Source organism: Akebia trifoliata, chromosome 11 (genome assembly GCF_017979445.1).
Source record: "Akebia trifoliata isolate Shusen 1 chromosome 11, ASM1797944v1, whole genome shotgun sequence".
NCBI classification, from domain to species: domain Eukaryota; kingdom Viridiplantae; phylum Streptophyta; class Magnoliopsida; order Ranunculales; family Lardizabalaceae; genus Akebia; species Akebia trifoliata.
The window spans coordinates 2,487,430-2,501,992 of NC_141385.1; the positions used below are offsets into that span (position 1 = coordinate 2,487,430).

At 34.3% G+C, this 14,563-nt stretch overlaps 2 protein-coding genes and 1 pseudogene across 3 annotated transcripts; 2 read left to right on the top strand and 1 right to left on the bottom strand.

The window, feature by feature from the left end:
- Positions 1–4,477: 4,477 nt before the first annotated feature.
- On the bottom strand, positions 4,478–5,643 carry LOC147390296 (cysteine-rich receptor-like protein kinase 10). Its single transcript, XM_086458501.1, has 3 exons — positions 5,411–5,643; positions 5,118–5,268; positions 4,478–4,979 (listed from the first exon to the last, which is right to left on the bottom strand). Exons 1-3 carry the CDS (start codon positions 5,614–5,616, stop codon positions 4,701–4,703), a joined length of 636 nt encoding a protein of 211 aa, XP_086314627.1. The 5' UTR covers positions 5,617–5,643; the 3' UTR covers positions 4,478–4,700.
- A 2,407-nt stretch (positions 5,644–8,050) lies between these two features.
- On the top strand, positions 8,051–9,818 carry LOC147390297 (uncharacterized). The gene is made up of 2 exons (XM_086457802.1): positions 8,051–9,633; positions 9,788–9,818. The coding sequence occupies exons 1-2, from the start codon at positions 8,051–8,053 to the stop codon at positions 9,816–9,818; spliced, it is 1,614 nt and encodes a 537-aa protein (XP_086313928.1).
- A 2,613-nt stretch (positions 9,819–12,431) lies between these two features.
- On the top strand, positions 12,432–13,909 carry LOC147390298 (ruBisCO large subunit-binding protein subunit beta, chloroplastic-like; annotated as a pseudogene). The gene is made up of 4 exons (XR_015182617.1): positions 12,432–12,495; positions 13,007–13,143; positions 13,235–13,330; positions 13,409–13,909. The product of XR_015182617.1 is annotated as a ruBisCO large subunit-binding protein subunit beta, chloroplastic-like (transcript).
- Positions 13,910–14,563: the final 654 nt, after the last annotated feature.

A 14,563-nucleotide genomic window follows, 5' to 3' on the forward strand; every position in this document is an offset into this window, starting at 1 on the left:
CAATTTCTTGTACTTATGGTTTGGATCAGATTTGGAACAAAAATGAAAAAAAATTAAAAAATCATTTTAACATGATCCATGACAATGAAAATGAACAGTCACGGGAACCTCCAATTTTCAAACACTTTTTACTGTGGTAGATTAAGTATGTAGGTTGACGTGGTACTCACTTAACCGTCTAATGCAATACAAGTAAAGAGCGCTACAGAGGATCTGCTCCCACTATTTTTTGTGTTTTTTGTTCTCTCGATGGGAATGGAAAGAGAGAATATGGTGGGGGTTCTTACCCACTTAGACATCTAGACATTATTTGGTAACCTCTGTCACATAGAGGGTTAGCTGGTCATGGGGGAACAACTAATAGCTATTAGTTGGCCCAATACAGCGGATTGAAATAGGCCTCTTACAACCTATGCTTGGATTTTAATTTGTAGAAAAAATTCATATAAAAATAATTCCTAGTGGTCTATTTTAGGTATTAAACCACACCCAATAAGATAATGTAGTAGCCCATAATTCAGTCAACAAATTAACCTATCCAAAATGGGTTGGTTCCATTATAGAATAGCTTGGTAATTGGCATTACTCCAAAAAAAAACAAAAATGGGTGAGGCCAACCAAAAATTCATAAAATAACCAAAATTGGAATTATGACTAATTTATCCTTGACCAATTATAAATAAAGTCTATTACACTAGGGACATAGTTGAAAAAGTTAATTTACCTTGACGTATATGACTACCAAAGTCTAAGCCATTTAAAAAGATCTTGAATTATTTTACCTAGGATGACAAGCGCTTTCTTCAGATAACGATGACCAGGGCCTAGAAAATCATTTCTAAGGCCCAATTTTTAGAGATTTTAAGACAGCTTATGCAATAATTCCCCTAATTTGATGCAATGCATTCATTGTCCTTATTTAATTATTCTTTTCGTATTTATTGTGATTTGGGCTTAATTTCGGTTATTTATTTGTTATATGTCAATGACACGAGCAGCAACGGAGCAAATCTAGAGGTTTGGATGCGTCCACTACACTCTAGAATCCACAACAGACCCAGCCCAAAGTGTATGTCCATCTGGCCCACAATCACCGCAGCACGGTGAAGGGACCCTGCAGTGCTGCAAAGGTGGTGTCATACATGCAAAGGCAGTGTTGATTTTTTTTGTTACGCAAAAGATCACACAATCGACTAGGTTTCGTTTCCAGGGATATTACGAAGATCTTAAAATTAGAGATAACCCCCATTGATCTCTATAGATGAAGGCCAGATTAAGCCAGAATGGATATCTCTTATCAATTTTAGCTTAGTTTTATTTCCTTTATTTCTTTGTAAATTTCTTTTCCAAGCATTATAATTAGAAGGAGCAACAACTACTCAAATCAAAATCAATAAAAGAAGACACTTTCTCCCCTCTTTTATCTTATTCTCTTTTCTTTATTATTCTTGCCATGATCGATGGCTAGACCCTCCATTAGAGAGGTCGAGGAAGCCAAAACAAGATGATCATGTGTATATGATATGTGTTTTTTGTCAATTGTGCTTAACGTTTTACATGTGATCTACTTTTAGCCGATAGTCAACAAAGATTATTTTTGCTTACCTTAGGTTTGACAATTTAAACTTAGATTAGGTCAAGTTAAATCATGCTCGGTAATTGGTAGTTTGAGATAATTTTTATTATTTTATCTTTCTAAAAATTAATCACATCTTTCAAATTTATTTGGTGTTTTTATAGACTAATCTTCCAATCTAACAACATTAGATTGTTGGTTAGATCGAGATAAAATGGACAAACATAGACAATCTTTCCAAATTGATTGTTTTTGGTAGATTTGACCGATTTAAGCTTTTTTACATTATGATTTCAACTTTTGTTGTTTTTATTGTTTTTGATTAGTTTAATCTTCATAAATCAGTTTTTAATTGATTACTCTATAACTAGTTGTTTTAAGTTAGAATCTGGATCAATGTTGTCTCTATGGATCGACCCCCTTGCTTGCCAAGGTTTATTTTATTTGTTCTATGCTATTTTCTATTCAATAATCTACTTAGTTAAGGGGGTTTGGACTTACGACGTGGGAACAACACTCCATGCATCTTACCACTTAGCTAAGTTGGAATTTCAAGTGCGTTAAGCATTTTTGTTAATGAGAATAACAAAAGAACCTTAGAAACATACTTATCATTGACCAAAAATACTTTTAGATAGATCATTAATGCATTTGAAATAATTAAACTATAATCATAAAAAATAAAATTGCTTAAAAAAAATTGACCACCAATAAAATGTGCTACATTTTGTGGACGATTTACATTAGTATGGCGTTACCAATTTAAATTAAAGAATTTGTAGTAGGTGTTCCATGGCAGTCCCATCTCTAGAGAATTTTCATGTCAAGGTCCAGCTAATCTTATCCCGACCAGTCGAGTTTAGAAGCTCAAGTTAGGGTTGAGAAGGGTTGATGAGCTCAACGTCAGCTTGGGTTGAGGGCTCCTCCACTTGAATTGAGCCTAGGTCTATCCTCCAATCCATACTATCCACCTAGGTTGTAGCTCTATTTAGTGGTCAATAATTAGCAACTGAAGTCTGTATCAAACATGCACACACTCTTTGACCAAGCACCTTTTACGTAGTTGTAAACACCCAAATTTGATCGGGCCCTCGATGCAAAATGCCTTAAAAATTGGAATGGGCCCTAAGGCCCAAACCTTCAAGAATCGTCTTTTTCTTTCAATAAATGACTTAAGGCCCTTCTCACATAGCCCATGGATCAAAATCCCAACCTACCACCTAAGTCCATTGACTTCTCAATCCAACACGATACCCATTCAACTCACCACCTAACTATCTTACCCAAATCCAACCATTCCACCCAAGCCTTAAAATCACAACCAATCACTCATGATCATCAAAGTGGGACACATATCACCACCTCAACTCACCTCCCTCATTCAACTACCTACCCCCATCACTTTTCTCTAAAAAATCATCTACACATACCTTTTTCTAACTTACCATCATCATTTCTTACAAATTTATTCTCACAAGTTAAACCCACACCCTTCCTCTCCAATCAAACACTCATTCTCTTTAAGTCAACTTATTTAAACATTTCACTCTCACACTTTTGAACACATGTCACCACCTTCTTCACCCTCCCAAAACCTAATCAACTAATCCTTACACAACCCATTCTTCTAACTTAAACCCATTCCATTCAACTTACCTAACACTCAACTAACAAATCAATCTCTTATACTCTCATTCTCTCAACTAAACATTACTCATTTCACTCCCACCAAACACTCAATCCAAACATATGAGATTTATATCATTATAAATCTTTGTCCACATAATTATAAATCTATAATTAACCAAGATCAAAAATCATTCATGCATCTCAAGAAACTTAGTTTTGTTCCTAAAGAGCAAAAGTTTAGGGTACTTATCTTGTGCCATAAGTTAAATCAATGCTCCAAGATATAGTTGGAGATGTGCCTTTCATAATCCACGTGCCAATGATTCGATGTGAGCAAATCCCTAATTCATGAATCTTCTTCCTTGTGTTCTTTAACTTTTCAAACTCACCTTCTTTTTCCTCTCTATGTTGGATTGGCTAGGGCTCTAGTGATTGATGGAGATCACCAAGATTCAAAACCCTATATCTTCTTATGTTTTATCGCGTCTATCATGAGGAGCCGGTCCACTTAAATAGATGAAAATAAAGGCCTTTAAGATCCTCTTTTAATAGGATTCCTATCCTTCAAAGTTTCCTTCAAAAACTTAAAAGAGTACTTTCTATTTCCAATTTAAATGGGATTTCCGTTAATTATTGATGTCTTTACTTTGTATAGAATGTTGTGCAAGTCAAAAAGTAAAAACCGTGTAGGTCAATTGGGCCACACGATTATTGGGTTCTAACAGTTCATTGAATATATTATAATGTAGATTTCAATTTGTAAGTTCTTCAAAAATTAATTCCTTTTAGGAAGTGAAAAGGGCTACAATAACATTGGAAATAGGGTAAATGACCATTTCTTGCACTAAACATGGAGAAATTCATCCTATTCCAGTACACTATACATTTTAATTCCCATAACATGTTTTTTTTAGTGCTATTGTTACCTGTATAACATTAGTGAGATCGTCACTTTTAGAATAAATAGCAGCGATCTCGCTACCATTTAATGAGATCATAACTTTTATAAACCAGTGAGATTTTCACTTTAATTCTGAATAAATATCAGCGATCTAACTACCTTTTATCAACAAGATTGTCACTGGAAAAGCCTTGCGATCTTGATCGCTAGGCATGAGCTTTCAAAATTAAAATGAACAATGTACTGGAACAAGTATTTTGAAAAAAGTTGCCCATGTATTCCGAATTTTCTCTTACACATAATCATCTAAAAGGTATGTAGAACTACACATAGATAATAAAAATTTAAAGTAAATTATTTCAAGGGTCGAATATACAAGTTTCTGAAAAAAACTTGGTTGCACTGGCTGCTTCAGTTCAAACATTCTGCCAAAAATAAATAAGAACTCGAGGTTACTTAATTACCAACATAAAAGGATGTGAAAAATCCATTCTATCAGAGTCTAAATGCACAATTGAAGTTGTTTGTTAATTGTGAATATGTACTTGTGTATCATACCAATATTCCACTACGGACGGGGATATAGCTTGGTAACTAACACTTCATAGATGGTGTGGAGTTACTAATCATAGGCATGTCGGACACCATCCTACTATGAGCAAAAAATGCAGGTCGTGAAGGTAATGCAAGAGTGACAGAATAGCTACTAAGCATAAGAACCACAGATGCCAACGTTGGTCGATCTGCAGCATTTTCTTGAACACACAATAGCCCAATGTGGATGCATCTAATCACTTGGCTTGTCGAAAAGGAATCCTTCAATGTTGGATCTATCAATTCTAAAGCTGATCCTTCTTTCCAAAGTCTCCATACCTGGAATAACTCAACATGTATTTAAGTTTAATTAAAGTTAAATCCAAGTTCATGAAGCCGAGAATTACTAAATTAGTATGGATCCTGAATTAATCAACAATATGAAAATGAAAACTGCAACCAAATAATCATACTCACATAGCTTGGAAGGTTTTCGGCTTGCTCAGATTGATAAAAACTATTGATTTTCTGCCCACTCACCATCTCTAGAAGCAATACACCAAAACTATAAACATCTGATTTTACTGAGAACTGCCCATCTATGACATACTCTGGTGGCATATACCCACTGCATCCAATAACCAAAAAATTAATTGAGATTAGAGACAATTTAATTTTAAGCTTTTTAAGAGTTTATAAAAGTAACGTCGATTGTTATCTCGATATCATGAAAATTTTGATTGATATTAGAGATGAAGTTTAGTACTTACCATGTTCCGAAGACTCTGCTGGAATTTCCTTGAGTCTGGTCCACCACAAAAAGCCTTGCCATACCGAAATCTGAAATCTTGGGGTTCATCGCCCCATCTAGCAAAATATTGCTGGCTTTAAGATCTCGATGAATAATCCTTTGTCGAGAATCTTCGTGAAGATATAGAAGCCCTCGAGCAATCCCTTCTATGATTTGATAACGCATTTCCCATTTCAAATATGCACGTTTTGTTGGATCTACAATTCAAATAAAGAATATTTTTAGGAAAAATAGATCCCTTATGCAGATCAATAGTAATCAGGATTCCCTTCTTTCCCAATACCCCCCAAATTGGTTTTCTAGGTACTTCGTCTTATGCTTGCTCTAAGTTAATAAAAACTGTATGAATGCTCTTTCTCTTTTTCTATACTTCTCTACCATTTCTCTAAGTAGAAAGATTGCCTCGATGGTTGATCTACCCAACAAAAAATCAAAGTTATTTTATGATATATTTGTTTTTGTCTAAATAGTTGTTACTATTTCCTCCATTCATCTGACAATTTTTAGTCTTTAAAATATTATTGAATAGCTTAGTTAGCCAGGATATTCTAAAACTTCTATGCATTTTCATGCTTCTATAGGAATACCATCCGGTCCTAAGACTATTTGTTTTCGTCATTGCTATATATATTAAAGGGGAACCATAATAAGCCATTGTATTATCTTTAAATTATTTATTTCTTATTTATAGAGCCTTGTTTTTTAGTGAAATGTATAAAATGGCCACTGTATTAGGCATGAAATGGGTTACTTTATGAAATTATTTATTTCTTATGAAATGTATAAAATGGCATGAAATGTATAATGCCTTTTAGATTCAAATCATATAGGAAAAATAAGTAAAATTTCTCTCTTATGAATTTAGTCTCATTCATTTTTAGGAAATTTTATTTAAATAAGTCTGTTTAGATCATGCTAAAAATAACCCTCTGATCTTGGGGTTTACATTGATTCTCTTCAATTAATGAAACAATTGGATTGATTCGATTGATGAAGCCCCATTCAACTGATGGTTGGGGAATAAATGCCTGTGGTCAATAGTTGCTGATGTTGCTAGTATAGTATGGCAAAGTAACAGTGTTGGTCAGTAAGAATCTACCAAGAAAGTGAAGATAACTTCTTATCATTTATGCAACGTAGGATTAATATTTTGCAAAATTATTGAGAGGGATTACTAAAAATAAAGTTAAATTATACATATGATATTTAATAATATGAGTGGCAAATCTTAACCTACAACTAGACCAGCCCAAGCTGGATTTGGGTTAAGTATTTTAAAGCTTGGTTTGGATTTGGTTTAGTTCCAACTTCCAACCATACCCACCCACCAAAATTTGCACCCCTCATCCTGCATATACTACTCACCTCTGTCTAATAATGAGACTTGAACCCATAGATGGTGCAAGTAGATGTGATTAGGTATCAAATTAGGTACATTATTATCCTAATTTACATGTGGGGTTTGTTTATGTGAATTTAAAGGCACCAAGGGGGAGAGATACAGCCCCACAAAAGGGCTAATAGGTTGATGGATACAACAGTTTTGTGAGATTTTATTAAGTCACATTAGACACACACTGCATGTAAGCCACTATCATATGGAAACCATGCAACCAAATAATCCAGCAAAATGCCATAGATGAAATCAAGGTTTGAAGGGGACCATTATAACAGTGTAAGATTCCTTGCATTACCGTTGCAACCGTTAAAACAGTAATGTTATGTCTTTATGATATAAGAGTTGGACCCATAGATGATACTAAATAACACCCCATATAGTTGTATTCTTTGCTTGCATCAAACTCGGATTCATTTAGTTCATTACTTCCTATATTATAGCTTCTTATTTCATTATAATTTTTATTGTCATCTATTTCTTAACCATTCTCTTAATTGATTGCTTATTCTCTTAATTGAATATTGAAGAAGATGATACTAATGATTTATTCATTGATCCACCAATGTACCGAATAGTCCCTTATTTGTGAGTTTTCCACACACACAAACACAAAGTTTCCAGAGGTCAGAAAAAAGACTCTTCAAAGGAAATGTTTCATATAGTCCGAAAGTCCAAACAATTGCATAAATCACTCAGAACTTGGACAATGCAAAACAGTAAGAGAAAATTCACAAACAACACTACAAGGACTACAACAATAACCCTTAATCCATTGGGATACGTAGTACCACATGATAGATAGTTAATGATGTTCTAATGTTCACTTTTCTGTCTCTAAAAACTTGGGATATATTGTACCACACTATTTTAATTATGATAATGATGGAAGTTGAAGGCTCACACACTCGAATAGTGATGAGGAGGTTAAACATCATTTTGTTCATTCTTTTTGGGACTGCTTTATCATGAAAAAGGCAACAAGCTTTTTAGATATGCATGCCTAAACCTAAAGAATGATGATGATAATACACTGGTGTGGTGCAGTGTGGCGTGGGATTGTCCTCTCTTTTCCACTCCCCTCGTCCAACTTTTTTCCCATCTTAATAAATCCATATTTCATTCACATTTTACCTTTATTTTCGCTTTTTATTCACTTTTTTTCATCAATAATAATTTCATTTGTATTTTCATTCGTAGAAAATGTCTTCCTCGTCTACGCCCCCAAGCAAAGAATGGATGACAGCACCAAGACTATCTGTTGAATACTTAGAAGGAGTTAATTCGTTTTTTAGATTTATAAAAGAGAATACACATAAACTGGGGAGTGATGATTGGTATTGTTGTCCTTGTGTTAAATGTCATAATCTTGTAGGAGGAAAGAAAACACTTAAAGATATTCATACACATTTAATATGTGATGGTATAGATACTTCCTACACGACATGGATCTATCACGGAGAAATCCCCATAAGTGATGTCAATATCGGTATTGGTTCTTCTACTAGTAATCGTAATGAAGATGCTCAAGATCATATAGGGGCTGGTACTCCTGCATATGTGGATGAAGTTAATGACGAAGAAGATGTTCAAGTTCATGATGATTCACAAGAGGATATTCAATATAAGAAATTGATAGAGGATTCGATGCAACCTTTATATCCATCTTGTCGAATTGAGAATACCAAATTATCCGTGACAATTGATTTGTTGAGCATGAAGGCTAGACATCAATGGTCTAATAAGAGTTTCTCAGAGTTGCTACAATTAATTAAAAAGATTTTACCCGATGAGAACACTTTGCCAGATAATACTTTCACTGCTAAGAAGATGGTCAAATCTTTGCGTATGAAGTGCGAGATTATCCATGCATGTCGTAACGATTGCATATTATACTGGAGAGAACATGAAAATAAGGATAGTTGTCCTACGTGTGGTGAAAGTAGATGGAAACCGATAAACGATTTGAAACCGAGAAGTTCACGTTTACCGTGGAAAAAATTAAGATATTTTCCATTAACACCAAGACTACAAAGAATGTACAATATACCGTGGATTGCCAAGAATATGACATGGCATGAAGATGTGGGTTCAGTACCGAATGAATTAAGTATGCGTCATCCAAGGGATTCTTCCTGTTGGCAACAAGTAAATCGTAAGTGGGAGACATTTGCTGCTGAAGCACGTAATGTTCGATTAGGACTTGCAACAGATGGATTCAATCCTTTTGGGAACAATAATAATTCTTATAGTTGTTGGCCTGTTATGATTGTTCCGTACAATCTTCCTCCATCCTTATGTATGCGAAAGGAGTTTACAATGTTAACATTATTGATTCCTGGAAAAAAAGGTCCTGGGTACGATATTGACGTTTACTTACAGCCATTGATTGCAGAGTTAAATGAATTGTGGTCTAGTGGAACAATAATATATGACTCTCATAAAAAGAGTAATTTTACAATGAAAGCCATTTTATTATGGGCAATACATGATTTTCCTGCATATGGTCATTTGTCGGGTTGTCGGACTGCAAGAAAGTATGGTTGTCCTGTTTGTAGCGAAGGGACAGAGGCATTGTGGCTAAAATATGGAAAAAAATTTGCTTATATGGGACATAGAAGATTTCTAACAAATTCAAGACATATTTTCAGGAGTCAAAAATCACAATTTAATGGAAATGAAGAACATAGAAAACATCCTCGGCGTTTGAGTGGTTTTGAGGTATTAAGAAATATGGAAAATATCCAAACAAAATTTGGAAAAGTACCAGGCAATAAGCGAAAAAGGTTTGTAGATGAAAATGAATCATCTGCATGGTCTAAGAGATCGATATTTTTTTATTTACCATATTGGAAGGTACGTTATAATTTTTTTAAAATATTAATGATTTATACTATATAATGATTGTTGCAACTAACATATATTATTTCATTCTCATAGGATCTACCTATTCGTCATAATTTGGATGTAATGCACGTAGAGAAAAATGTGACAGAAAATCTCTTTGCAACAATTATGAACACGAAAGATAAGACTAAGGATGGTCTTCAAGCTCGTCAAGATCTTAAGGATATGAGAATAAGAAAAAAATTATGTTGGAGGATTCTCTTGCGAGTAAGCTCAAATGCAAGAATCATCAAGTAAAGACATCCCTCTGAAGGTATTTGTTTTGTTCCTATTCAATAAATTCTGAATTTGTTTATTTATATATATTTTTTGTAATATTTCTCTTGTTTGTTTATTTATAATTGATTGATTTTGTTGATCATAAACACTATGTTCTTTATAGGGACACTGTTGTTGTGCTGGTTCTCGCATGTTTCTGGGTGTCACCCCTATTTTTTAAATACAAAGCTGGAGAATTACCAAGGGGAGGTTCCGCTTTCTAATGTGAGTAGACTTCGTTTTTTTCGACGGTATAAGACCGTTGTTTTTTCCGACTTTTATCTCCAGTCACAATTTAAACGCGACTCCTTTTTAGATCTTTTAATTTGGATGTTCTTTTCTCAATTTAATATTTCGGCTTGGATTGTTTATCCCAATAGAGGACAGACTGCCCAAGACACTTCAATTTCTCCACATTGATTATTGTCCGTCTAGCAAACAGTGCAAAGAAGAGTGTGGCGAAGATTGGCCCGAGATATCGCACATTCCCAACATATGAGTTTGTGATTAATATTCAACAACAGGTATCTTTCTTTACCTTTTGTTCTGATTTTATACATTTACTTATTATTTATTGGAATTTGGGAATGATGTCGAAACCCATTTAATTATATTTGTAGTGGTGATAGTCCAGTGTTGTGTTGTGTGTGTCTACATGTATTTGAAGGTGTGAGGAGGTGAGTGAGTTGCTTTGTAAGCATTTCTTCCACAAGGGTTGCTAGGAGAAGTGGTTGGATCATAGACACACGACTTACCCTCTTTGTAGATCCTCTCTTTAATAGAGCTAAAATTGTTGTATTTTTTTAGTGTTGAAGATGATGGAATTTGCATGAACAAGATAAGTTCAAACATACCCATCCACATTTTGGTGAATATTTCATATAGCAGGTCCTCTATTATTCACCCTCACCTCCTTTAGTAGGTCTTATGAACCATGGAGTGACGAGAATTATCTTCTTTGGCACACAAGATTATAGATACACCATTAGTGCAGATTTTATTTATTTTAAAGTAGGAAATATTGAATATCCATTAATGTATATCAGACAGATTTCGGATTCGAATTCAGATATCGAACACAATTATTGGATTTGAATTCGGATATACCCATATCCAATGTTATTACACTATGTTTGGATTGAGAGAAGAGAAGAGAAATTTTGTGAGTTTCTCTCCATTTCTTTCGCTTGGATTGTTAAGTTGGGAGAGAAGAGAAAATAAAGAAATGGAGAGAATTTTGGCTGAGTTTTATTTCTCTCCAAAAGTTGGAGAGATTTGGAGAGAAAAGAGTTTAATGTATTTTACCATTCCAAAATTTTCCTTGACCATATTCGAAAATTTGAAAGAGAACTATTATTGGCAGTCCAACTTTTATTACTTACATCCCAATTTTTGAACTTGGCAGACTGTAATTCTTTTTCTTTAAATAGGGTCATAGGGCTACATAAGGCACCTTGATTCTGCTAGTTTAGAAACTAAGTATATAGGGTTCACTGGTTTGGTACTCAAGCTGCTGGAACACTAACTGGTGTTGGTTGGATGTGCTGCCACAACTGGATCTCTGTGGTGCTGTCCAAGGTTTTACATCGCGTCCAATCAAAATCAGACGCTGTCGACAGCTTGAATTTGAAGAATCTGAACCAAAAAACAATAATTGAATCTGAACAGTTCATTTAAACCATAGTTTTAGATCATTTGGTTGAGAATGACTCCATGTATGGCTGGATCTTCCAAAATTTATCCATGAGTCCCACTAGTGGGGTTATAAATAGGTAGTAAGTATAGATTGACACATCTTTCAAAGCTTAAAAAAGATACTATCACCATGGTCTTTATTCAAACATTACAAAACATACTACATTCTGAAATGATTCTAGTCAAACCTTTAGCCTAATTATTTTTGTTATGTCATGTACGATGACAACATTCACTCTTGGTTTATGATCAAACTTATTAAAATTTAACTCCTTGTGCAAAACTGGGTCAAAATTTCTACATTTTCTCTTTCCTAAACAGGTCCAAATCAGATATAATTTTAATTAGAAGTTCCTAATATTGGCAGAGTTATCTTAGTGATGCCATGTTGATCTTTTTATGACTAATACCATGTATAAACTAGTTACCTGTGCTTACTATGTCAATGCTTGCTTTGAGTGACATTTTTCCTTCTATTATGAACTGCAGCTCCTTGAAATTGCTCAGGTTCCTGATGAACATGTAAGCTACGATTCAGAAAAACTTAATCGTTTTGATTCTTAATCTTTGGTTGATGGATGCAACAGTTTTTTTACAGTGTTCTGATTTTACATATGATTTGAGGTGGCGTTAACAAAAGTTTGTATTTTAGTTGTGTGTGTGTGGGTTGACAAGAAGATCTGATGAAATACTTGTTGTTGGGGTGGTGGGTGGGGAAACCTTAATGCAGATGATCAACAGAGACCGGAAGGCAATCTATTCTGAGGTTGCAGCAACTGAGTTCTCTAGTAGTTTATTTAGCATATTGCATGCATGTTCATGGGGGCAGACTATATTAGTATCATTTTCATAGATAGATAGATAGATAGTTGTTGCTTGTTTGTTAGAACATTGTAAAATTAAGATAAATTGACTTTGCATTTTTATAATTTAATTCATCCCTTTGTTTAATTAGTTTATACATTGGTCAAAAATCCTCTCGATGAACAACATAACGGACATGGCTAAGCACATAGCGACAACATGAGGTGAGTATACCTTTGTAATAGACTTGATTGTTTTGTTTTTTCCCTTTTATTTATACTCTAATCTCTTAATAAAAAGGCAGATAGTTACTTAATTCATTGTCTCCAGGTTCAGCCCAGCAAATGATGGAACTCAACCTTGGTGGATGGCAAGTGTGTATTTATTTTTATTATCTGCTTTCATTCATTGGATCATCTTTATCATGTTTATTATAAAATTCAAGATCATATTTATTATAAAATTGTAAAGAAATCGAGCAAGCTGGCTAATGAGACAAGTTAGAGGACCCTGTTAAGAATATTTGTGCTAAGTTGGTGAGACAAGCTGCTGCAAAGACAAATGACTTGGCTGGGGATGGTACAACAACCTCTGTTGTTCTTGCACAAGGTCTGATTGCTGAAGGTGTTAAGGTTTGCATTCCTCACCTGATTTGCTATAAGAATTATAAAAAGTATCTTTCCTTGACAAAATGTATCACTAATGGGGAGGTAATTCATCCAGGTGGTAGCAGCTGGTGCGAACCCTGTTCAAATTACTTGAGGTATCGAGAAGACAACCAAAGCTTTAGTTGCTGAGCTTAAGCTAATGTCGAAAGAGGTAACTTTTAATGGTCTCCAATGAGTTTCATTGCTCTGACCCTGCAATAGTTACCTCAAATAATATTTGGTGTTACAGGTTGAAGACAGTGAACTAGCAGATGTAGGAAATATGATAGCTGAAGCCATGAGAAAAGTGGGCAGAAAGGGTGTGGTGACACTTTAAGAAGGAAAAAGCTCTGAGAACAGTCTTTATGTTGTGGAAGGGATGCAATTTGATCGTGGTTATATCTCCCCGTACTTTGTCACGGACAGCGAGAAAATGACAGTTGAGTACGAGAACTACAGAAATGAACACTGAAAGCTAATCAATTGTTTCAAATCTTCAAATGGGTACAAATTCTTTTGAAGATTAAGAACCATCTACTTCAGTTGGACCAATTGATCTTGATTGTATTTGGAATTATTGAAAAATTCTATAAAAGTAGAAGAAGAAGAAAACAAGAGCTTCAGTTACTATTAATTTCTAAAATAGATGGTGTATATAATTTTTATGGATTGAAATATGATCAAATTAAGTACTTAATCTTACATCTCGAGGAAAAAATCTATGGCCCACTGCCACGTCAGCATAGAGTTGAGAGCAGTGTGGAACGAAGTCAGTTTAGAACAATTTTATTCTCAAATTATGAAATCAGAAAATTCATTTTTTTTTAATTGTAAATTCGTAAAAACGACTGCCTAGAACCGTCGTTTGTTTTCGACGGCTGTTTTAACGGACGAAAGCCATCGTTTTTGTCGACGGCTTTTTAACGGTCTAAAGCCGTCGTTGTTTTCGACGGCTGTTTTAACGGTCAACAGCCGTCGGTTGTTTCGACGGCTGTGTCAACGGTCGAAAGCCGTCGTTTTTACCGACTTTCTTCAACAGTCGCATTCTAATCGCGACTCCTTTTTAAACGACTGCAAGGGCAGTCGTTTTGTCAAAAACGACTGTTCAAAACAGTCGTTTATCCCGCAATATGACGTAGTGTAAGAGAACGACGATAAGTTAAAATAATAATGAAGAATTATAAAAAAAAAAAAATTATAATTGTAAAGGGAATTATTATTCATACAAATTTTATATATAAAGATAATATTGGCAAGAATTGAAGTTATAATCCTATTAATTAAAAAAGGAAAGTTGAACAATCTTTTCATTTGTAGTCTTTTTAGGTTCGACAATTAACAAATCTTTCTTGGATGATTTGGTAAAGAGTACACCCACGAAAATTTAGTGGAAATAAAATTGAAA

Bases quoted from the DNA above. Each gene is read 5' to 3' on its own strand.
- LOC147390297 (XM_086457802.1), top strand. From the start codon at position 8,051: ATGTCTTCCTCGTCTACGCCCCCAAGCAAAGAATGGATGACAGCACCA. The intron at 9,634-9,787 runs GTTTGTAGATGA...TCATTCTCATAG, and splicing joins CCAGGCAATAAGCGAAAAAG to GATCTACCTATTCGTCATAA.
- LOC147390296 (XM_086458501.1), bottom strand. From the start codon at position 5,616: ATGCGTTATCAAATCATAGAAGGGATTGCTCGAGGGCTTCTATATCTT. The intron at 5,269-5,410 runs GTAAGTACTAAA...TATTGGATGCAG, and splicing joins AGCAGAGTCTTCGGAACATG to TGGGTATATGCCACCAGAGT. The intron at 4,980-5,117 runs GTGAGTATGATT...GAGTTATTCCAG, and splicing joins CCGAAAACCTTCCAAGCTAT to GTATGGAGACTTTGGAAAGA.